At 38.0% G+C, this 25206-nt stretch overlaps 1 protein-coding gene across 1 annotated transcript; it reads left to right on the top strand.

Annotated features, from left to right (window-relative positions):
- The first annotated feature begins 958 nt into the window (after positions 1 to 958).
- hyou1 (hypoxia up-regulated 1) lies at positions 959 to 23399 on the top strand. Its single transcript, XM_042498765.2, has 24 exons — positions 959 to 1154; positions 3168 to 3243; positions 3818 to 3911; positions 5394 to 5472; positions 5613 to 5767; positions 6990 to 7066; positions 7164 to 7345; positions 8975 to 9090; positions 11821 to 12007; positions 12497 to 12631; positions 13310 to 13392; positions 13557 to 13689; positions 14678 to 14862; positions 15484 to 15622; positions 16364 to 16421; positions 17200 to 17276; positions 17793 to 17981; positions 18116 to 18279; positions 18367 to 18454; positions 18668 to 18924; positions 19015 to 19099; positions 19431 to 19692; positions 19798 to 19905; positions 20636 to 23399. Exons 2-24 carry the CDS (start codon positions 3174 to 3176, stop codon positions 20683 to 20685), a joined length of 2973 nt encoding a protein of 990 aa, XP_042354699.1. The 5' UTR covers positions 959 to 1154; positions 3168 to 3173; the 3' UTR covers positions 20686 to 23399.
- The last annotated feature ends 1807 nt before the right edge of the window (positions 23400 to 25206 follow it).

Genomic DNA, 25206 nt, shown 5'->3' on the forward strand with positions numbered 1-25206 from the left:
CTAATCTAAGACTTCAAAAGCCTTCAAAATGACTCTGAGTGATTTTGAAAGCATTGATCGAGTGAGGATTTGAGCAAGAAAGTGGCATATTTTCCAACAGCTTGACACTTTTCTTGTTTTTAATTAAGCTGACTGATCTTTCAGTTCCAGGAGGAAAGATACAAACTTATAAGTTGTCTTAGAGAATTTCTGTTTGTGAAAAAAAATGTAGCTATTAATTAAAACTCATTAAATATTCAAGAGCACTATCGTCTGAATTATCATGACAACAAATGATATCCCTGAGGGCATGTGGTTTGCTTCATGGATGTACTTTACCTGGAAGTTTCGTCATTTGGTTTACGCCCACTTTCTGGACGTGGACCAATTGGCTGCAACCAGAAAATTCGACGTCACTCCCCGCACGTGGACCAATCATGGGGCAGTGCGTAGAGCGCGGTGGGCGGGCTCTGGATTGTCATTGCCGGTTGTTGCACCAGGCGTCAAGACAACAGCAGTTAATCACCGGAATCTGAGCGTTCTTCCTTTCAAAGCAAGAGCACATAAATTCTGTGTTGCGCAGAAAAAATAATTAACACTGACGTTAGCCCTTTCATGACATTATCAATGTTATTGTGAAATTAAAATGAAGTTTTCCTTTAAGCAGCAGGCCGTTACCGCTCTTTTTTGTACACGCTTACTCGAAAAAAAGATAGGTCTGTTGGGTCTTATTAAAAACTGTAGATTGACAACGACATTCACGGCCATTTTGATTTGTAATCGCATTAAATAGTCACACAGATCCCCATTTACATTTGTTGCTAATTTTTAATGTACTATCCGGTCAAAATTAACTGTAAGAGTCGATTACATCCATGGTTATAATACTTAAGGTGTATTTTGCGCTGAAACGCTAACCGGAAACAGCATGTTAGCTTGTTGTTAACTTGACGCTAGTTTTTCTAGAAGCGGTGGATCCAATGAGGTGACGCCGCGTTCCGGGCCCGACTGCTGAGAGCGAGCCGGCGATAAGGGGAACCAAAATCTACTAAGTGTGACAACAAAGAGGTTCTGGACCAAGTTAAGACTAAGAGAAACTCATTTCAGAACCTGCCCGGTGAAGCTCAGCCTGTTGGTAGCCCCACCACACTTGCATTCGTGCCGGCTGAGGAAAGGTGAGTTCACGGCACGGCACAGTGTGTCAGTCATGCTTTCATATTGATGGTTGTCAGATAGGACGCTAGCTAACAGGAACGTTAGCTGTCAACTTATTTTACAGCTATGTCTTCCACCTCAGTGTGCTAGCTTTTCATTTCGAAAAGGTGCAAAGATGCTCCACGTTGTCCAGTTGCGTTTGAATTGAATAGTCAGCAGTGTAACACTAATGTTACACATTTGTTCCATTCAACTTGGCTACATAGCTAACAAACATCTGCAACTTCTCATACAGCTAGCTGGTGTAGTGATGTCCAAAATCACCAGACGTTTTTATTGTTGTTGCTTTATAATAATGACGGTTTGAGTTGTGCATCCATTTTGCATTCATGCGTCACTGCCTCACCGGGTACTACAAGTTCCTGTGCAGATTTCCTGATGTTCTTTCCCTAAAACACAATCACTGTTCTGGTTTTTGATGTAATCATTCTGAATTTTAATCCCTGGCTGCTGTATGTAGTTGCCCTGTTGAAAATTCAACCAATTTCCCCTCTGAGTGCAGAGTGTTTTCTTGTAGATATTAAAGTTTTAGACAATATTAATATTTTACAATGACATTAATGCCACGTGTTTGGAATTGTGTACCTGTGTGGGTGGGATCAGGTGCAAAAACTGCTTTGCATATCCTTAAGCAAGTCCTGGCAGAATGAAGTAAATCATAGACACATTAGCACTGAAGAACCAGGAGGAAACCTACAGTAAACAGTAACTGGATTTGTCAGGAGACTTAGTAGGATACAGATATTTGATATTTTATATTTATTTGAATACCATCTTTAATACCAGAAATGCAGCACAAAGTGCTTAATTAGGGCATTATAAAAAGGGGGCGACACATTATCAGCCTGGCCTATTATCAGGGACGATATTTGGCATACTGCAGATTATCTGTAACTTTTACCCTGTAAAACCTCAGGGAGCTATTTTTATTCATTTATTGTTTTATTTACATTTTCACTGAACTTTATAGAAAAAGTTGCAGCGAACTTGCTGTATATGATGTTGAGAGTTTCAGTTGTAATTAAACATTTGCTATAGGTATTTAAACAAAGTTTTGTGTTAGAGTTTGTTATTCTCCAAATTCAAAATATTGACGGAGATATTTTCATTATTAATGCACATGCATATCACTTATTATCAGTCTCATTAAGTACTTATAATCACTACCTGCTAGAAAAACCAGTATTGGTTGACCCCTTATTATAAGTACTGAGTGCTTCAAGTGCTATGGTCCCCATAGCGCTTGCAGGCCTCGACCACTTTTCCATACTCTTCATTCTGCATGAGTGAACATAAAACAAGCCATCAATTGAATTAAATATAAAATGACATTTCAGAACAGTTGAAAAAAATGAAGTAATTCAGCCATTGTGATTTAAATTGGTGGTTATTTGAGATCTTATTAATCAAAATCTCAGAAGACAATTTATTTCAACACTGTAGGCCTCCAATCAGAGGCCTACAAGTTCAACCAGACAATCAGAGTCTAAAAATTCCAAAAGACAACAACAGATATTGACTACAGAAATAAGCGTCTTTCAGCTCACCCTAGAACATATTCCCAAAAATTTAACATCACTACGGGTATCATCAGTGCAGGATACAGCCCTTAGCCATCTCAGACTCTACCAGCTAGTTTATGTGCTGTGGATCAAGCAGAACTCATTACATTCTTTCAGGAAGCAGAGGAGCAGGTTTGGCTTTTCAAGTGAGAGATCATCTTGTTCCATTTTGGAGTTGCACTTGCTCCCACGTAATAAATGAAAAGAACAAGCAACAACAGTGGACAAAAAGAATCTCTGCAGTGCAGATGGATGGACAAAGATGAGCAGGGGATTAAAGGTGTTTGATACTGATGGTGGTGTGTGATGACGTTTAAAACTTGTGTTATAACACGCTTAGGACAAGTAATAATTTGTGAAAATCCATTCAGCTGATTGCATACATAAATGCTTTGATTGTTCATTTTGCAGCTCGTCATGGGGGGGAGGAAGCTGGCGCTGGTGGCTCTCTTCTGCCTTGTTCTGGCAATGTTGCCTTCTCACACAGGTAATATGATCCATAGACTTACATTTTTTCATCATATTTTCAGCATTTTTTTGATCAGTGTTGTGATGCAATATGGCTCTTGTCCTTATGATCAAAACATTCAAATCATGTAAGTCTTTGATAATTGTTTTTTTCCCCTCCTTTTTATGATTATTTTTTGTGGGTTTATTTTGTCTCTTATACAGGAATGTTAAATTATTATTATTATTATTTTCTTTTTTTGCTTGTGCCATGGGGTGGAGGGAGGTGGTGGAGGGGGGGCTAAGGTGGGTTGAGGAAAGAAGTCATGATTGTATGATTTTGTGTATTTTTTTTTAAAGGAAATAAAGCACACACACACACACACACACAAAAGAAAAAAACTACATTAACACTGTTTGATTGTTGTCTAAGAAAAAGAGACAGACTGACTGTTCAAGCTACATCCTGGCTTACAACAACGCCGCAGTAATGAATACTTATAGCGATCGATTACGAGTGTTTGGAAAAAGATAAGCTAAGTCAATAACTCTTGTGTACCTCAGGGTCTTTGGTGTTCCACGCCTGCCTTACCAAAGTGTTTTTGTGTTTGCAGTAACCGTAGCGGTCATGTCGGTGGATCTGGGCAGTGAGTGGATGAAAATAGCGATAGTGAAACCTGGTGTGCCAATGGAGATCGTTCTCAACAAGTGAGTAGAGCTAAATATCTGTCATGTCTACGGTACAGTGATACCCCTTTTCCACCACAATGGAAGGTGTTCTTTCTGGGTTCTTGCAGCTAATTTTAAACTATTGAGTTACATTACAAGCCATGTTCTTTGCCAATGAAGCAATGTGTATATATACCTAATTTAGTTGCTTATATAGTTTATTAGATACGGACAATGCAAATTTACATCGTACAACTTCAGCCTGTTACAAACAAGCTGTAGTAACTGATGTTTCACATACAGAAATGATTGCTATTGCTAGTTTCCAACTCCTGTCCCTAGATAGGTTTTTAGTAATGAAAAATAAAACATTCCATTACGTTGTGCATACAATAACAGTTATGGTAAAAAGAAGAGGAAAAGGTAAATATTTACATCAAGATTGTATAGAATTACAACATAAAAAAGACACAAATATCAAGGTTTCATGCTCTTACAACACTCAACCATAAGACATAAAATAGCAAAAAAATGCTCACATCTCTGATTTTGCTTCAACCTTTAACACTTTTGTTAAAAATCTTAATATCTTGTGTTAATTTTGTATTTGGTGGTAGTGTTTTCCACATTTTAGAGCCTTTTATGGAAAAGCTGACTGCTCTAAGGAGGTCTGTTGATGTGTGATTTTACAGTTGCCGCTTGCTGAGTTAGGGTTAGTGTTCCTACCACTGTTTTGCCTGCCAATATATTTACATAAAATATCCGGTGCTAAGTTTTAAAGGCATTTAAATACCAGTTTGAGGGATGAGAGTTTTAGAAAATAATCAAAACTGAACAAATTGCACTGCCTCAGTATGTGACAGTGATGCCATTGCATGAGGTTGTTGTTGTTCGACAAATTTTCAGAGGTGGAAAGTGACTTCTTCAGGCCTCTACAGGCTACTTTGTGTTAGTTTCAGGTTTAATCAGACTTTGGATGAATTATTTAGAAACAGCAGGACGCATCGCTCCGTGTCTCATCCAGCCGCTCGCGCTGAGCTCTCATTATTATTAGATATTCAGATATAATGTTTTGGGGGCCTGGGGCCACAAGCACATGACCTTATTTTCACCCTTTCTCTAACTGGGAATGTTGGCAGGCTGGCAGCTATAGGAGAAGTAGGCCTGCTCATTTTTTTTCCGAGTAAAATGATTAATAGCACAGAGGTTTCACAGAAGTTGAAGTCAGAGTCCTGCAGTCAGGAGAGGTTGGCCTATTATCAGGACAATGTGCTTAAATTTACATCCAGTTTGTTTCATATAATTCTGAATAGTGTGATAAACAGTAATGCAACATATGTTTATTACACTCCAACACACCATGGTCAAATGAAACAATGTCAGTGAACTGTGAGGGCAAAAACAAACCAAAAAAAGCAAAATAGGAGCTGAATGTTTTATCTACCTCGCCACCACTGAAAATGAGGATTCACACTCTTTCACACACTCTCTGAACACTTTGTCTATTATTTTTTCCCTCAGGGAGTCGAGGAGGAAAACACCCACAGTTGTTTGTCTCAAGGAAAATGAAAGACTTTTGGGAGACAGTGCACTCGGAGTGGTATGTGTTCTTCTCAAATGTCCTAAATTGAAGTTACAATATAAATTATAGCTCAAAAATTACAATAATCCCAAAATAGAATATATCTTATTTTTATTTCCTTTCATGCCATTAATGGTCACATATTGAATGTTTTTCAGTCTGTGAAGAACCCCAAAACTGTGTATAGATACCTCGAAAGCCTCCTGGGCAAAAAGCATGATAACCCCCAGGTGGCGCTCTACCGGAAACGTTTCCCCGAGCACCAGCTGCAGGAGGACGCAGTCAGAGGCACAGTTTACTTCAAAAACTCAGAGTGAGTCTCTTCATTTTCTCTTTGCTTCTTTTATTCAATTCCCCATCATACAGTAAACACTACATGAAATCATATGTCTTTGACTTTGTCATATTGAGCGTTTAAAATAGTTTGCAAGGCAACTTACACTTCTTAAATGAAATCATGTTCATCTTCTTGCTTATAATAGGTTGTTGAAAGACATTTTACTGTCCATTAGTCTGTTAGTCTGGAGAAACTTAGATTTTCCCTCAAAGGTTCCCTTCACTCTTTTGAATTGGAGACCTCTCCTAAATTACACTGATTCTTTGACTTTCCTGCCTGCTTGTTATGAGTCTCCCTGTTTTTTTTTGTTTTTTTTGCTTGCCTGTTGTTTTTTTTGTTTTTTTTAATTTTGCTATTTTTTGTTTTAATGTTTTTTCCATTTCCCGCCATTTATTTGCTTGCCAGTGCACACGCTGAAGAAGGGCATCTGGCCCGAAACGTTTGTTTGGCAATAAAACATGCTTTAATTGGACTGCTGTCCTATTTGACTGTTTTTGATATAAATTTTTGAGGATTCAGCACTCTTTTTCTACCATTTATATTGGGAGTGAGTGTGTTGTTTTTGATTTTTGCTTAATTATTGTAATTTTCTTTTTTTTTTTTTTTTTTTAGCATTTTTTCTTCCAAATATTTATTACTTATTTTCTTATGTGTGTAAGGTATTGGTAATTTTGGTGTCATTGCAATCCATAGTTTTTGGCATGATTATTGCCATTAGTGTGTTTTCTGTTGCTTGTTTTTGCTTTTATTTCTGTTTATGGGTAATGGGAAGGTAAGGGAAGAAAACATGGGGGAAAAATGGAAGAATGCTTGGCTGCTCTGTGATTTATATGCCTTGCATTGTTCTTCCAATAAAAAAATAATAAAATAAAATGAAAATAGTTTGCATGGTATTCCGCTGATCCTCATAAGTCACAAGTGTGGTCTGTTTATCATCTAGTCTCTTCATAGTGTATACAGTAATATGCTGTGTCAGTGGAGATTCTCACCTCTGAAAACACTTTATTCATCACTAATCATCGAAGATCTTTTCCAGTAACAGACATGATGTTGTAACTATCCTTAGGGCTACCATAGTAGTTGTCATGGAAACATTGGTACCGGAGTACCTCCTCCTTACTAATAGATTATAGAAAGAAACACAACACTGGTTTAGACTGGGGCATTGAATGTGGCCTTTCTGCTTCTTTTCCATCAGAGAAATGCAGTACGCACCGGAGGAGCTCCTCGGGATGGTGCTCAATTATTCCCGTGGGCTGGCTCAGGACTTTGCAGGTCAGTCTGCCTGTGAACGAAGATGCATCATTGTATGACATGCTGAAATATGGAATATGCATTTGTTTATTATCTTTCTTCTCCTAATAACCCTCAGAACAACCAATCAAAGATGCAGTGATCACCGTCCCAGCCTTTTTCAACCAGGCAGAGCGCAGGGCAGTCCTGCAGGCGGCACAGATGGCGGGTGTAAAGGTTCTTCAGCTTATCAACGACAACACAGCTGTGGCCTTGAACTACGGGGTCTTCAGGAGGAAAGATATCGACAACACAGCCAAGGTGCACATTCAGCATTACTCCCAAATTCATGTTGAGGAATTAGTCTGGTGATATATCTATATATATTTTCAACAAATCCCATGTCCAAAGCAGCAGTCAGTACGTTTACATGTACAGCTTAGTGGAGCTGCGCTCATAGCTCCATTAGGACATTTATTGGACAACTGTCTTCGTCCCAGTATTCAAGCACTGAGGGAGATTCCATTTATTGATGAAGTATGTCTGACTCATCCACGGCAGCTGGAGATTTGCCCTCTTTCAGCCAGTTGCTATAAACCTATATCATTTATACAGTCTTCGATAAAGACTGAAACACAATAACTGTTTATTTACAGTAACTTCAGGGTAGAAAACCTCTGAGTCACGCACATATAATCAAACGACGCTGAGCAAACTCTGCCTTCATTGATTAGTTTCAAGCCAAATAAAAAAATCAATATCAGTTTAAGTGTAGCCTACGCTATATTTAGAATATTTTCACTGCTGTACCTTGCTGTAAAACAGCCCTCACAGACGAGGATTTGAAGCTGTTATTTCAAAAACACCAGACTCTGTTCATTTCACTTCACTAAACGGCGGGGCTGTGGTTCTAACGCCACCTCCATCAGCTGTTGTGGAAGCAAATATTCAAATATAGTCTAGGCTTGATTTTCTTAGGTGGCTTAAGTATGTTTTGCTGCAGTTCCATCCACAGCCGGACATCACTCAACTTCCATGCCGGTGTTGTGGGACTGTATTTATCAGAGAAGGGTGCTGACCATGGTGTGTCTTTTTTTAGAATTTAAAATAGATATCAAATAATACCTTTTCAAGTTGTGTGTCCCTTACCTAAGTCAAAATTAAACACAAGTCCCTCTTCATTGCTTACATTTTTTTAAACTGCCTGACCCATTTTGTAGCCCCTTCCCCCCTCATAAGTGACAAACAGTCCCTATCTGTAAACATTGAGGATGCAGCGATGAGGAGCACTCACAGATCACCAAGTCCAGGTTAAGTTAGATTGAGGTGTGAACATGACGGAAAAGCTTGACTTCCAGCCGGATTTCAAATTCTATTTAGTCCGATAGGACTAACATGTTTACATGTATTTTATGTGTGTCTGTCTGTCTGTCCAAAGCTTGGAATATCGTTTTCCTCTGTGCCATGGAGCTCCATTGCAGTTAAAAACACATCAACAGGCCCCGCTATTGCACTGTATGACATGTCTCTTCATTATCATGAACCCACACACTGTGATTTATTTTGACTCAGGCCCACACACACTGTGCAGCTGCCATCAATACTCTCTAGAGCACCAAATGTGGAATAATTCACTGCAGAAAATAGTCCCTAACAAATGCACTGTCTCCTCTCTATTGAAGTAAAATTTAAAACTACAGAGCCTTTTTATACCCATATGCATTTGACAGCAGTAGCTGGAGGTGTGATGTTTTTCGTGATGGCCGTTCTATTCGAGACAACGTGATATCTGTGGCACACCTTAAGGGACTTTCTTCAGATTTGGCTCAAATATCCACTTAGACTCAGTGACGAACTTATTGTGGTCATAGTTCATGACCATAACTTGAGAATTCATATGCTAATTATGACTTACTTTCTTACAGTCTGTTTGATCTTGTTCCCTTCCAGAATGTGATGTTTTATGATATGGGCTCAGGCAGCACAACTGCCACCATCGTCACTTATCAGACAGTCAAAACCAAGGAGTTTGGCACCCAGCCCCAGTTACAGATCCGAGGTGTCGGGTAAGTCCACTGATCCATCAAGTAATGACGGCAGAGAGAGAGAGAACAGTCTCTTAACATCAAATCTGTTGTCTTAAACAGGTTGTGAAGCGTTTAAAAACTTGGTGATGTCTAAAGTATTTTAAAATTTACTTTTGTCTTCTAAAATCTCATAAAGATAGGGATTAAAGTATTCTGTATTAAATAAAAATATAAAACTAATAAATAAATAGATAGGAAATAAAAGTTGAATAAACTAATATACAGGGAAGTATTCAAAATTCAAGATTACTGTATTTGTCTTCTAGGAAAAAAATCTCTTGGAAAAAAACACCACAGAAAAACACGGTATAGCAAGAGTATAGTAAGGTGCATAGTGAAGACATAAAATGCATTCAAATACACTCACTCATTGCATATTTCACTTTTGCTAAAATCATTTGTAAACAAGAAATTATTTTGTTGAAAATTAGGTTTCTAAAGTTATCTAATGTATGTGTGGAGCCTTCTCCCAAATAAAATTCTCTCATATTGAGTCTTATTGTCAACACCAACACAGGGCGTCATGTGCATCTGTAACACAAACTAATGCACAATATGGAAAATTCTAACCAGTTTAATTCTGGCCTTTGAGATGCACATTTTACAAATAAATAACATTTTTAAAAAATAAATAAAAAAACCCCAAAGTCCCTCCTAAGTTTTTACTCAAAGCTTTGCTTGTATAACACGGGAGTGTTGCATAACCTATCGCACTTTTGTGTATTTAATTTTTTTCTGTCTTGATTCTCCTCATCCTGTGTGAAAGTCAGAAAACAGGAAGATACACACAGAGAACAGACCACACACACTCTGCTGAGATAGCAATCTCCTGCTAAAGTGGAGGTAGTTGGCTGACATTAGAAGAGGCAGATCTCCCCGGTGTAATACTGGCATAGACACATTAATTACAGCCTTGTCTGTCCTGTGGACCGCTCTCATTCAGCATTGCTGTCTGACTGTGCCAGTTTCATTTTTTTGCTCACAGCAGATGCTAATTTGGGTTGGCAGTTTCCAAAAATAAATATGCAATATTTTTTTCTGAGGTTTTAACACCTGTAAGTTGGTGCTGAATGAGAGGAAGTGATGCAAATTTGTTTCCCAAGCCAGTGGACTGTATCTTGAAGCAAATTTAACTTAGTCTGGCTTTTTTTAAGCTTCATTAAAGCCCAACATCAGTGATCCAGGATAGCATATCATGCAGCTGGGTATCCACTGGATCTGTGCTCTTTGTTTTTATATAACCACTGATAAGGTTTATTTGATTGAAAGATTGCAGATATGATTTTCTGAGCTAACTTACAGTATGTGTTTTTTTCCCCATTTAAAGACGATCTCATTGAGCCCAAAGATTTAACTCTCACACAGTTATCTTATGTCATCCTGAGCTGCGGTGGTTCAATAAGAGTGTGGGAACATCTTCGCTGCTTGGAATCCTGTCAGGAATGAAAGATGAAAGAAACCTAATATGTGTAGCTGTGCAGCACAGGTTACCATGGTGATGTGCCCCCAGTTAAAAGTGAGCCGGCTTTGTGGTACTGGGAAACCGGAGTCGGAGTTATCAGGTATCACCACAGACCCCAGGAGCCAAACAGTGCTGCATGTCTGCTGGTGTATTTCTCAATAATTGTTTATGCTGAGGTTAAATCGCTATCTTGCATCTCCTGTGGTTGAAAACTCTGATGTCATCCCATCATCTTATTGGCCTCCCATGTAAGCATGAGTGAAGCTAATTAAGTTTTCTTGGTGATGTATGTACTTTTTATGATAGGCTTGGTCTCCAACACATTTGTTTATTTTTGGAAGCCTGCCACCATCTGCTGCAACAAACAATTTTTTATAGCGCTATTGAAATATATATATACCTTGTGGTTGTTCATTCCACACTCTCGGAGTGCTGAGCGCACCTTTGTCACCCACGTAGCAGCAGAACACCAGGTGCAGTGAAAGTATATCTTTACCGTTCATTGTACTGGATTTTAAAGTAAAGTGCTTTCACTCACTCTGCACTCTGCTTCTCCTCTCATCTATTGACTGCTGATGGATAAAAATTACACACGATAAGTTTTTGCCGGCAAAAGCTTTCAAATTTAGAGAGTGGGCATGGAATTTTTTTTTTTTTAAGGGACAGAAGCACACAAAATAAAAGATTTTTAAAAAATTTGCTTGCCCAGTTAGGCAGGTGGGTCAGAAATGTACTTGCTAAAATCATTTTATAACTTGCCTCTATACAAAATGTTTTCTTTATTATCGGTTATGAAATAGCCACATAAACTAGTCGAAACTATTATGCATACGCAGCTCTCAATAGAGATAAAAAGGAAGCAAGATGACTCACTGAGTAAAATGTGTCAATATTGGTACTTATGATTAATGAAAATCTCTTCCTCTTGTGATCAAAATGGTCTCCTCAGATCAGATCCTCAGATACTTTTGTAAATAGTTTTCTAATGAATAATAGATATAGCGACCTTTGATCAGCCCATATCATTTTCAGGTTTAAAGTGACAACTTCCTGTTAGGTCCCACCCATTTCCAAAAAAAGTCCCACACACTTTAGATTTAAGCCCCACCCATTCCGAGTACAGATTCGGCTACAAACCATTTAATTAGTTGAAGAGCTACAAATAACAGTGTACTGGCTCAACCCCCAAACCACATTCCAAAATTCAGTCCCCAGACTAAAGTTTGTTTCTCTTGCTCTGTCTGCAGGTTCGACCGCGGGTTGGGCGGCTTTGAGATGGACCTGCGACTCCGGGACCACCTGGCCAAACTGTTTAACGAGCAAAAGAAGAGCAAGAAAGATGTGCGAGAGAACCATCGGGCCATGGCCAAGCTCCTCAAAGAGGCTCAGAGGCTCAAGACGGTGCTCAGTGCAAACATGGAGTTCATGGCTCAGGTGAGTCCACAGATTTGACCCTGCAGCCCGCTTGTTGTGCGTCTCAGTGTTGCGCGTCAGAACTAAAGCCAAGGACTTAATCTGTCTGCAGCACCTGGAAAATGTCTTAACCCTATGAAAACTGGACAAGATATTTGACCCTTTGAAACCCGAGCACATTGATTTGATTTCTTTTGAAAACAAGCAATGACCAAAGACATATCCTACAAATTACAAGAAATTTGTAAAATGTGACAAGGAAATTACCGAAAAGTTAGTTGAAAAGGATTGGCAAAATTATCGTAGAAAATAAGGAAAAAGGTCCAGAAAACCATATTTATAACTCTATTAATTTTATAGTTATAAATATAACTATAGTTTTTTTTTCATCATTTTCGTCATTTTCTTGTTTATTTGTTTGTTTTTTCTGTTTTCAGTGATTTTTTAAAAAACTGATTTAACGTTTGGATGCAGAAACCATCACAGTGACAGAAACTGATTTTTTTTCAGGTGGAAGGTTTGATGGATGACATCGACTTTAAAGCTAAAGTGACTCGGTCTGAGTTTGAAGAACTGTGTGCTGATCTCTTTGAGAGAGTGCCCGGCCCGGTGCAGGATGCCCTCGCTACCGCAGAAATGAAGCTGGTCAGTATCATGACATCGCTCTGTGTTTTCCATGAGACAGGATGATGACACAGTGATGATCTCTGGCTTTGGCTGAAGGTCACCAGTAAGAATTCGGATAGGAAGACAAATTCATATCAATAGACAACTATATATATATGATGGGTTCTTGTCCTGCAGCCCACCACTTATTGAAGGAAGCCATGACTTCTATTACAACACTGCTCAGTAAGGATACATGATATTATCGGCATCAGGAGATAACAGCTTTAAAATTAAATTTTTTTACCAAGTGAGTGTGTACATTTTGAAAAGCATTGTATTTTATGCCTGCATCTACCACCCATCACAGTAAGATCAGGTATAATGTTCACTCTACTACAGTAGACACCTGATGTTCTCTGCAATTTGGTGAAAAAACTTGTGCATCAGCGTCAGCATGGCAGTCAGCCAAAATGAGTTTGAATATATCGGCGTATTGGATATCAGCAAAAATGCAATATCCTGCATTCCTACATTTCAGAGATAGATGCCAAGAGGTGTGAGAACATCTAAAATCAGTGCACAGCAGGTCATTTGCCATCTTAAGGTGTAGACAAATTAAATGTTTTGATTTTTTTATATAATGATCAGTGAGTATAAATGAATGGATGTCTGTATTGCTACTGTGAGTCAGAGTTTTTATATTTCTGCCAACAGGATGAAATCGAGCAGGTGATTTTAGTAGGCGGCTCCACTCGTGTCCCCAAGGTTCAGGAAGTTCTGCTCAAAGCTGTGGGGAAGTAAGTGTCAGCCACTGAGACGCTGCTCTCATTTGAATAACTTTTACTTTCAAAACTGAACATAAAGAGCTCCATTTTTCCACAGCTTGAGCTTTGATTCCTTGTTTTGTTGTTACTGACTAAATTGGAGAAAATTGTTTGTAATGACTTATTTTTCCACACAGAGAGGAGCTGGGGAAGAACATCAATGCAGATGAGGCAGCAGCCATGGGCGCCGTGTACCAGGCTGCTGCCCTCAGCAAGGCCTTCAAGGTCAAGCCTTTCCTGGTGCGAGACGCAGCTGTCTTCCCCATTCAGGTCAGTGCAGGTCGCTCCCTGCCTCATGCTGAAGGAGACAAAATTCAAATAACATCACTTAAGAAAGCTATTGGTTGAATTTTGTTTATTGTGTCTGGCTTTATTTCAACATTATTGTTTTTGCTTTTATAGTTATATTGTCTCTGCGAGAAACCCCTCTTGCTTCTCCTTTGCCTTGTTTGTCAAAGCATTTTGTAAATTATGTTTTTAAAGGTGCTGTCAATAAAGTTACTATAATGAAGTTATTATTTATAAAGGCTTTGTTGATAGATAAACAGTAATAATTCCTGGTATAGGAATTAGTAGTCATCAGTATGTCAACAACATTCAGCTACGGAGGTGTAGGCCTGTCACATTAACAAATTTTGTCGGACGTTATCATTTCCCAGAAGATATTGCGCTAAATGATATTATTGTCAATGTTGTTTTAGGCCCATTTATTTTCATATTCATATTCACATTTTGTTTGGATATAATACTACTACTACTACTACTACTACTAATAATAATAATAATAATAATTATAATAATAATATGGCAGTATAATGCAAGTAGTTCCTTTCAAAGAGAACTTTTAATTCTCAGGAATATTCAACATTGGAATTGAAATGTGAAGGAAAAAAAATTAAAATATGCTAAATAAATAAAACATAAATAAAATAAACCACAGGCAACCGAAACAATAAATACAATAGACTTATGTACTTTAATAAATATTAAACATTTGGCACAGGGGTTGGTTGTATTGCCAGTTTTAATTGCCGCTGTTTTCAAAGGAAGTCGACATAGCAGCTTGATGATGTGCGTCCAAAAACCTGCAGCATTTTTTTTCAGTATCCCTCGTTTGTTCACTGTCAGCAGGTATCTTTGAACAGGATGAGAATCCATACGAGATGCCATGCAATGGTCACCGCTGCAAATTAACATATAAAAATAAAACCTTAATACACACCAAGTTAACACTAACCGTACTATTTAATCCCATCAGGTGGAGTTCACCCGTGAGACGGAGGAAGAGGGGGTCAAAACCCTAAAACACAACAAGCGCATCCTCTTTCAGAGGATGGCGCCCTACCCCCAGCGCAAGGTCATCACATTCAACCGCTATAACGACGACTTTGCTTTCTACATCAACTACGGTGACCTCAGCTTCCTGAGTCAGGACGACCTCAGGTTGGTTAGATGCTCGCTTATGCATTGGCATAAATTTTGGCAAGATTGTGCATTTTTGTTTAATCTTGGAATTTCCAGCTCAGCTCCTACACTGCATAAACAAAATGGTTGCATTCAGAAATCTACTTCGTATACTGAATTGTTCATTGTTTTTGTGTGGGGGGCATCTAAAACCATAGTGGCATCATGACAAAAACCTGGGATTTAAAGGGTTAAATTCTGAAAATTAATGAATATTTTAATTATTTTAACTCAATGAAATAGATAATCATATGGATGTATGATTTTTTTTTTTTTTTTTAAAAGCTTGATTTTGAAAAGTGTATGTTGTTGAGAGATATAGGCGTGTAATGTTAAAGTGAGCCCTAAGGGTTAAACATTTTTTGCATCTTGGAGCTCTTGAAAAAGTTTGTGTGCACAGAAATTGGATCACCTAAGCAGTGTGAACGTTTCCTGGACAGACAGCAATAAAAAAAACGAGTAGGAACCAAAGTTTTTGCAAAATAGTTTAAATGTTTGATCCTTTTTAAAAAGTTGCTGTGAGCCGTCTCTGTATTCCCTCATGATCTGAATGTGTTTGAATGTACCCTGCTCTCCTCTCTCCCCCTGTCTCCCTCTCAGTGTGTTTGGCTCTCTGAACCTGACCACAGTCAAACTGTCCGGAGTGGGCGACAGCTTTCAGAAGCACGCAGACGCCGAGTCCAAAGGCATCAAAGCTCATTTCAACATGGATGAGAGCGGGGTGCTCCTGCTTGATCGGGTCAGTCACGATTTTAAAGTGATTCAGCTTATTGAACATTCACACAATCAGACCAGTAACTGGTCGCTCCTTTTTGGTGTATGAACACTGTATTTGACTGGTTCTACCTTCTGCTATGTCGAGTTGATGCTGTCTTCACATGCTCCTCGGAAATATCCTACTTCCCACTTGCAGTCGTTACAATTACGACACATTCAAGTTCTCTGGTCAGAAAAAAGCAACAAACATGGACACTAAAAGTAAAAAGCTTTTTTTTTTCATGGCTTTTTACCAAAAAGCAAGTAGAACAGAGTGTGAATGTGCATCAGGTACGTAGTTGACGTTTTAATGTGTTTATAAGCTTAAATAACATAATAATCCGCTAATGTTTGCATTACTAGCTAGCTTTATGTTCCTGTTGTCTCAGTGAAAAAGGGCTCAAGGTGCTGCAGAGGTAATTGCAACGAAAATTTGCTGTTGACACAGCTTCCATGCTTTCCACCATTTTTACTGCCCTGAAACCCACAACTATGGTAACATTCAATTTTCCCGATTTCCCACTTGTAAGTACAACTTTGGAGGGCCAATAATGTGCTGGTAACTCATGAATACGATACTTCTGAGGAGAACATGAAGGCATCTCATTCTTGCACACACACAGCAGAAAATAATGACTGTAAAAAAAAAACATCAGGCTGAAGAATCATAACATTTTTATTACACACTGTTACATATTGTTGATTTAACTGTTGTGATCCACAGGTGGAGTCTGTGTTTGAAACTATTGTGGAGGAGAAAGAAGAGGAATCAACATTAACAAGTAAGTTCGCTAACACACATCTCTAACCTCTGTTGTCCAAAATCTACGATCAGTGTGGGAGTTCGAAATGAGGCGTCGCAAAGCGAGAGTATTTCTGCAGAGACTGGGTCTCAGATGTGATTCTGAGCCATTTATTCTCGCGTCAAAATTGAGAATGAAGTGATAATTTCGAGAAAAAATGTCGAATTACGAGAGCAGTGTAGTATTTAATGAGAATAACATATTATTTCAAGAAAAAAAAGTAAGTAATGTCATAATTGGGAAAAAAATCTGGGGAAAAAAGTGCTTTTATCTTCTATATTTAAATATATTTGGGGGTTTTAAATTTCAGCACTCGCGCGCTTTGTAAGGCACTTTTAAGTGTGATTATTTTTGTTCATATTAAAGTCCATGGGCTGAGGAGGTTTTGGCAGATTAATTTTTTTAAGCACAGTACTTTTAACCAGGAGAGTTCTGTGTGTTCTGTGTGACGCAATTTTTGTTTATTATTTTCAGTTTTGTAGGATGTATAAAGCTGCCAAATGTACATGAATGTATTATTATATTGTAATATAATATAATATATATATATATTATGTGATGATTATTATATTATCATTATTTTATGATATTACCATTGTATTATTATAAAATATTAATATTACACCATCTATTTCATTCTAACACTATAACATTAACATCATGTTTTTTTTTCTCTGCCACACATCCCATAGCCTCCTCCTGAATCCATTATTACTTAATGAATACTAACATTATTACTGCAAACACTCTCTTTCAGAACTGGGTAACACAATTTCTACGTTGTTTGGAGGAGGATCATCAGAACCAGCTCCAAATGTAACAGAACCTGTCCAGGTAAGCGCAGCTCAGGACACAGTGTCACAGTCAGATAGTCGCAGTCCAGGATATAATAATTAAGCAAATACAGTAATGCTTTCATGAACTCTAGATTTCACACTATTTTTTGCCTTTATTGTGAAATGCAGTGATAACAGAACAAGTAAAAATAAGTAAAATAACGTACAAACAGCCATGAGAGACAAACAATGGCACAAATAAAACTAAAGACAGCAAAACAAAACAAGGATACAGCACAGACTTCACTAATGGGAAGAGGAAATGGGGTAAAACAAACAAACAAACAAGCCCAGATACACCAAAAACACTCATACACTTATGTGCATAAGTGTGTGTGTGCAAGAGAGAGTTCAGGGTGAAGAATGTTTAGGGGGTTGAGGATATATACATATATTTTAAAGGTTTAATAAACAGCTCTACATGAGTGCCACAACTTCTAACAGTTTCAAAACTAATTGATATTTGTGTATGCCTACTTGTAGCTAACATTGCTCCCTGATATTTTGTGTCCAGGAGGAAGAGGAAGTGCCTCCAGAGTCAGGAAAGGACGGCAAGGACGAGGATGGCAAGGACGAGGAAGGCAAGGACGAGGCCAAGAAGGACGAGGCTGCCAAAGAGAAGCAGGACGATTCAGAGAAAAGTGCAGGTGAAGAGAAAAGTCAGGAGAAGGCGGAGGAGGCAGGCAGCAAGACTGAAGCCAAGGTAAGATCTGTCACACATAATCCCTCTGAGGAACACTTTGATGTGAATCCAAAGCTAATGCAGATCGTGATGTGCTTCTAAATTTCTCACTGCACTTGGTGACTTTGTTGAAACTTGTATTTCTGCTGGTGAAGGAGGAAAAGGAGGGAGAGAAATCAGGCACTGATGCAGAGAAAGAAGTAGAGAAGAAGGCACAACCTCAGAAAAAGAGCAAGATCTCTGAGGACATCGCAGTGGAGCTCATCATCAACGACATCCTCGACCCCACTGCAGACGATGTCACTTCCTCTAAGAAGAAGTAAAGCTGCGATTTATTTTCCTTTCAGCTCTTGTGTTGTTTGGTCCTCAGTTTTATTTGCTAATACAAGTCATTGTGTCTTTTCAGGTTGCAGGATTTGACAAACAGAGACCTGGCCAAGCAGGAGAGGGAAAAGGCACTTAACAGTCTGGAAGCGTTTATCTTTGAGACACAGGTAAACAACAACAACAACAAGAATTAAGCTTTTTTTCTGGGTAACAAGCATATGTACGTATATGTGTATATATACACACACACACACACACACACACACACACACGCGTGTGTGTGTGTGTGTGTGTGTGTGTGTGTGTAATATAACTGTCATATAGCACCATCACCTGTGTCCCCTCTCCAAAAACTCACAGTACTTGTGTGCCTTCTCCAGGACAAGCTCTACCAGGAGGACTACCAGCTGGTGGTGTCGGAGGAGGAGAAGGAGCAGATCTCCACCAAGCTGAGGGAGGCATCGGAATGGATGGATGAGGAAGGCTACTCGGCCACCACCAAGCAGCTGCAAGAGAAGCTGTCTCAGCTGAAGAGCCTGTGCAAGGACATGTTTTTCAGAGTGGAGGAGCGACGCAAGTGGCCAGACCGCCTGGCTGCCCTGGAAAGCATGCTCAACACCTCCAGCTTCTTCCTGAGGTAAGTCTGGAAAAGAAAGTGGCAAGACGCTGTGAGGATTTTGTGGTGGGTTAGTACTTTTTTTACAAATGTTTTCTTTGTCTTTTAAAGGAGTGCCAAACTGATTCCAGAGGACGACCAGATTTTCACTGAAGTCGAGCTGAATATGTTAGAAAAAGTGATCAACGAAACAACGGTAGGTTGGTGGATAGGGTGACCTGATGACAATGGGGGAAATTCCTTGGAGACTCACTAGTTTTTGTTTTTTTTTTTTTGACCAGTGACTAAACAATCTAACACAGTTTGGATAAAGTGCTAAAATCTTTTTTGTTTAACCAGAAACATTTAAATTTCATGCAAGAACTGCTGCCGTGTAAACGGCCCCTAGATAGTGACTTTCTTTAGTCTTAGATCATAATGCGGGCTCTGTTATAGTTCACTGTTTTCAAGGTCGGGCTGAGATAAAACTGATCACATCACTGTGATGTTATTTTCACAAACTTAAGAACTGTCTCTTTCTGCTGCAGACCTGGAAGAATGAGACTGTAGCAGAGCAGGAGAAACGCTCTCCAAAGGAGCGGCCCATCCTGTTGTCCAAAGACATCGAGTCCAAGCTGGCCCTGCTGGATCGAGAGGTGAACTACCTGCTCAACAAGGCCAAGTTTGCTAAGCCCAAAGCTAAAGCCAAAGCCAAGAACAGCACCAGCTCTGAAAAAAACAGCAAGGCCAACAACACGGCCGAGGAGAAAGTCATCCCTCCTACAGAGGAGAGCACAGACGCAAAGAAAGGTGGGTCACATGTGGCTATTATTATTTCCTAATCAAAAATATTAAAATGAATTATAAGGCTTAAAATAACTTCTCATGTATTTGTTTTTTTAAATTCAAATCCAGAAAGCCCAGAGGAAGTGCAGCCAGGTGAAGCCCCGCCCACTGAAGAGAGCACTGTAAAAACAGACTCAGACAGCCAATCACAACCCTCAGAAGAAACAACAACTACAGGTCGGTCTGCCTTACCTGTTGTTGATGATGCTGGAGAACTTTAGGGGGTGGACAAAATAATTGAAACACATTAAATGTGGTCCAATACAACACTAAACTAGAGGCTCAAAACTCACCACTTGACTGAATGAACTCTTTACTGACACAGTACCTTAAAATGAAATGACTCAAACATAACTAAACAAACAGTGGCCTTAAATGCTCTTGATTGTGAGATCTAACAATAATGCCAAATGATTGTCAGCTCAAAGGATCAGGTGATAGGTTACAACAGGCCTACTACTGACTATAGAGGGACAAAGAAGCTGCTTAGTGAAAGATCCTTTTTAGCTGATTTCAGTCTGGAAGTCTTAACATAACTTAATAATTTACCATGATAATCCACTCATGTTGAAAGAGCCACCTTAGAGACATCGAAACCTCTGGCTGTAATTCTAACACTCATCTCACCTTCTTGTACACCCTTTTGTTCAAAAGTGATACATCCTGCTTTATAATAGGGTAATTTATCACATTAAAAGGTTGCAAGTTTTGAGTGTTTCCAAATGCACCCCTAATTGAATCCATAAACGTGTGCTTGAGTGTTTCAGCTCTTTAAATGTAGACCGGTTGATATCTGATGTATGTAATTCTGTTTAGGGATTGTTTTGTGTACTGTTCAGGATAATAAAGTTTACCTCAATAAACTTGACCGTGCTTCATTTTTGTCCTTTTCTTTCCTCATTTCCAGGACCAACGGAGAAGGGCCAACCTGAAAACCACATAGGGGATGAATTATAACAGCTGGAACTGGGAAAAAAAATCACTATTTATTGACAGTGTATAAATGTTCAAGTTCCTTCTCGCTCTGTTTTTTTTTTTCTTTAATTTTTGTCTTTATGTCCTCGTTTATTGAACTGCTGGAAGCTGATTGGATAAGGACTGGAGACCACTCATCTTGCCCCCCCTCCCCCCGCACACACACACACACACACACACACCCCTTTGCTTCGCTCTGTGCGCTGTACATCTCTTCTGTCTTTCATGGACTCTGTAGGAACGGTCTCTTAAACATCATAAAGAAGCAAAGCCCTGGACTGCGTCTGTGCGTTATCAGTCCAGACAAAAGCCCTCCTCACGTCCAAGAGATGATCACATCCATGCTGATAAAGAGGGAGACGTATGTACCTGTATGGATATCTAGCGAGACATTTCATGTCCTGCTCTGTCCTCTGCACTGTATCCTCACTTATGCTGTGCTGTTGTGAGGTTTGTCTGAACACCTGCACCTTTACTGACCTGAGTAAGTGCACTACTTTATGGTGTTGATCACAGTGGACGGTGAGGGGTGGTTTGGAGTCCTGTAGAGGATTCTGAATTGATGGATTTTTTTTTTTTTGATCCATTCCAGATTTTAATTGGCCATATACTGTAAAATTTGTAGGCATATACTGTAAAGCATGACAAAAAGTGGAAGCACTATATTTGTAACTATATTGGAAGTATTGTCAGTTGATTTGAATGAAGCATTTCTAATCTGGTGAATCATGACATTAACTGTAAATCTGTCATCATGAGCAAAACGTTCTCATTCCCAACCATAGACTGTATATGAAGATGGACATGGCTAAAATATCCCGGATATGGTGGCTACCATCTTGCACTGGTGACGTCATTTGGAGCCTGAGTCTGTGATGTAGCAATATCTGTGGTAAGATAAGATAATCCTTTATTAGTCCCACAGAGGGGAAATTTGCACCAAAAACACACCAAAGCACACCAAAACACCTATCCGATCAATCAAGAGCAGCCCCACTGAATGTGAGTGCATTGATTGGCTGTCACAGCTGTCAATCATGGCAGAAAAATCCCTTTTTTATAGAATTAAATAACTCATCAAAACCAAACTTCTCATTTAAAAAAAATCACTTGAACAAACATCAGGATGATGAGAACTACCCTTAGTGACAGAAACCATCTTTGGGAAAATATTTGGCGTGCACATAGAGTTTTTATTTTGGCCCATTCAGTAAGATAACCTATAATGCAGCCAACCACAAGGGGGCAATTGAGATTGAAAGGCTACACTTTGGGGGATCTGTCCTGTCCTTCATCATTATATACAGTCTTTGCACCCAACTCTTCAAATCTGGCAGCTTGGTCAGTGGCCTGTACCGAAAAACAGTCTTTGTATGATCATACAAAGACTGTTTTTCGGTAACTGGCAGGAAGGGATCATGGATGGCACAGGTGTGACATTTCCATGGCATGTTATGGGTGCGGCTCATCCTGGGGCTTTAAAAAGCAGCTGTTAGCAGCTAAGAACAACAGGCAATAAATTCCACTAATTTGGAAAATTTTAAGATTCCAGAGCTCCCGATCAGCTGGCATAAAACGGACGATGCCATTGTTATTGCTTAGAAAGGCCTGCCTACGCACATATGTCACACAGGCAGATGCTGTTAAGTTAAATATACTCACGCCTCTTAAGGATTACATAGGAGTTAGTTGAAAGCGCGGTGTGTCTCATACAGAAACTGTGAGAAGCCTCATGCATCTGTAACAGAAGCCAAAGGGTCAGAGACCGGGCGGCCATATTTTGACACCCTATGAATGAGAACAGGTTGACAACATACTGACTGGCCTTTTAGAAGCAATGACTTAAAGCGGCTGTCGAATCAGAAAGAGCAGATTCTACTAACATGAGAGAACGATAACTAATATTATACATGACCAGAAATGTGCATTTTACATAAAGGTTCAGATAGTGGAATTACCTGTCTGTAAGCAGGACTAATTTATTGTTTACTCATTAGTACTCATTTAGTGTTAAGCCACTTACTGCACTTGCATTTTTCAGTATGCCTTCCTAATGGAACAACGTCCAACATTACACCCCCCCGTAGTTGTTTTCATTTTATTGTTCTAATTATTGGCTGCATAGAGTCATGGTAACCTCCTGACGGTGCGCATAAGCAGCATGTTTGGGTCCATTATGCAGCAGTTTGTCTTGGCGGTTGACTGCCTTAGTATGTAAACACTGAACTAGTTCTAAAACGGAGCTGCCAAACAGGGATCATTTAACATTTAAAGAGTGTCTCCATGTATCTGCTTGCCATCTTTTTTCTCACCTTTTTGGATAAACCAAAATGACTGAATACTCACAACTGATGCCAATACACCCTTTGAGGAGTGCTTGAATGTTTCAGTGACGGTGGTCAAACTTCATGTTTTCATAGCTGCATAAGCTGCTAAACGTTGTAGAAGAGGTGGTGTGTTAGTGTTGTCACTGTTCTTTACCTCGACATGCCCTGTGGTGCAGATTCTTGCTCAGACATTTTTCCGTTTGGGGGTGGGTTAGGGGACTTGGATTAGGACTTTGGGTCTGCTGTATGTCTCTGTGTATGCAGCACTCTGGATTATTTGAAGGGGGGATCTGAAAAAGTCAGGAATGGGAAATGCAAACATGTTTTGTTTTAAAACTGTTAATAAAAGATCTTTTTTGTTCTTTTTAACTTTAATGTCATTAACCTGCTTAATTGATCTTACTTTGGAGTTTGTGCATTGAGGCTTAAAAAAAAACCCTGGGTGAGGCTTTCAGATGTTTACATAGTATTTAATTTAAAAAAAAAAGTAATGAAAACCTCAAAGTATAGTTTGTTGTTAAAAAAAATCATGAAAACCTCATTATATAGTGTCAATAATAAAAATCACAGTGTTGTAGTATGCTATTTTAAAGAAAATCATAAAAATGTCAGAAGTCATTAAGAAATTAGTAGTATTAGTCCAGTATATTATGTCATTAAATTTTTTTGGAAAACATCAAAGAATATCAGTAAAATGTCCTAAATAGTCATAGTATAGTATGTCAACAAATCCTAAAAAACAGCATAGTATAGTATACCTTTTGAAAAATTAGAAAAGGTCACATTATAGTATGTCATAAAAAATCTCATACAAAATATACTAACAAATGTCATACTACAGGTTATTGCAAAAAAAAAAAAAATCATGAAAACATAGTATCATTCAAAAATAAGAAAAACCTCAAAGTATACAATGATGTTTAAAAAAAAAAGAAATATAGTATAGTATGTCATATCAAAATCATTAAAATGTCTTAGTATATCATGTCATTAAAAAAAAGTCACGGTATAGTATGTGGCTATTAAAATTTTAAAAAATATATTGTGAGTTATTTAACAATATATATATATATATACACATCACATAATAGTATGTCATTATAAAGAGCATAAAAATCATAGTAAATTGTTTAAAAAAATGTAAAAATGTGATTGTATGGTATGTCATTAAAAATATAGTAAAGCATGTTCAAAAAATAGTTTGTTGTTAAAAAAGAATCATAAAAACCTCAAGTATGCCATTAAAAAAATAAAAAAGTCATAGTGTAGGAAGTCAATAAAAATCACAAAATCATTCTACATTACATGAGTATGTCATTAAAAGTGTCATGAAAATCTATAAGTAAAAAAGTATAACATTAAAAAAAACTCATTTTATACACTGTATTTAAAGAAAAATCCCAACATTGTAGTATGCTATGCCATTAAAGAAAATCATAAAAATGTCATAGTAAAGTAGTCATAAAAAAATTATGAAAGCATCAGTATATTATGTCTTTAATTTTTAAAGAATGTCAGTTAAAAAAGAAGTCATATAGTATGTTGTCAAAAAATCATAAAAACAATATAGTTTGGTGTATATTTTAAAAATGTCATATGAGAAATTAGAAAAACTTTATAATAAAGTATGTTATTCAAAAACTCATACAAAATATACTAATAAATGTCATACTACAGGTTATTGCTAAAAAAAATATGAAAAAATAATATAGTATCTCATTCAAAAGTAAGAAAAACCTTAGCATACTATGACGTTGAAAAAAACCATAGAAACATCATAGTATAGTATGTTAAATAAAAATCATTAACAGGTCTTGGTATACCATTAAAAATATACTAAAGCATGTTCAAAAAATAGTATACAGTTAAAAAAGAATGATAAAAACCTCATAGTATAATATGTCATTGAAAAAATAAAAACGCAACACTATAGGAAGTCAATAAAAATCACAAAATCATTTTAGAATACATGCTAGAGTACATCATGAACAATTTTATCAAAACATCACCGTATAGTATGTCCTTCAAAAAAAAAATCATCAAAATGTCATAGTATAGCATGTTGCTCAAAAAATTAGAAAAACTTTGTAAAATAGTATGTCATTAAAAATAATTTAAGAGTGTAGTATGTCAAAAAATTATGAAAATGTTATACTATACTATGTTAAAATCATTA

This window comes from Plectropomus leopardus, chromosome 15 (genome assembly GCF_026936395.1).
Source record: "Plectropomus leopardus strain MGB_pleo_1.0 chromosome 15, ASM2693639v1, whole genome shotgun sequence".
Lineage (NCBI taxonomy): Eukaryota > Metazoa > Chordata > Actinopteri > Perciformes > Serranidae > Plectropomus > Plectropomus leopardus.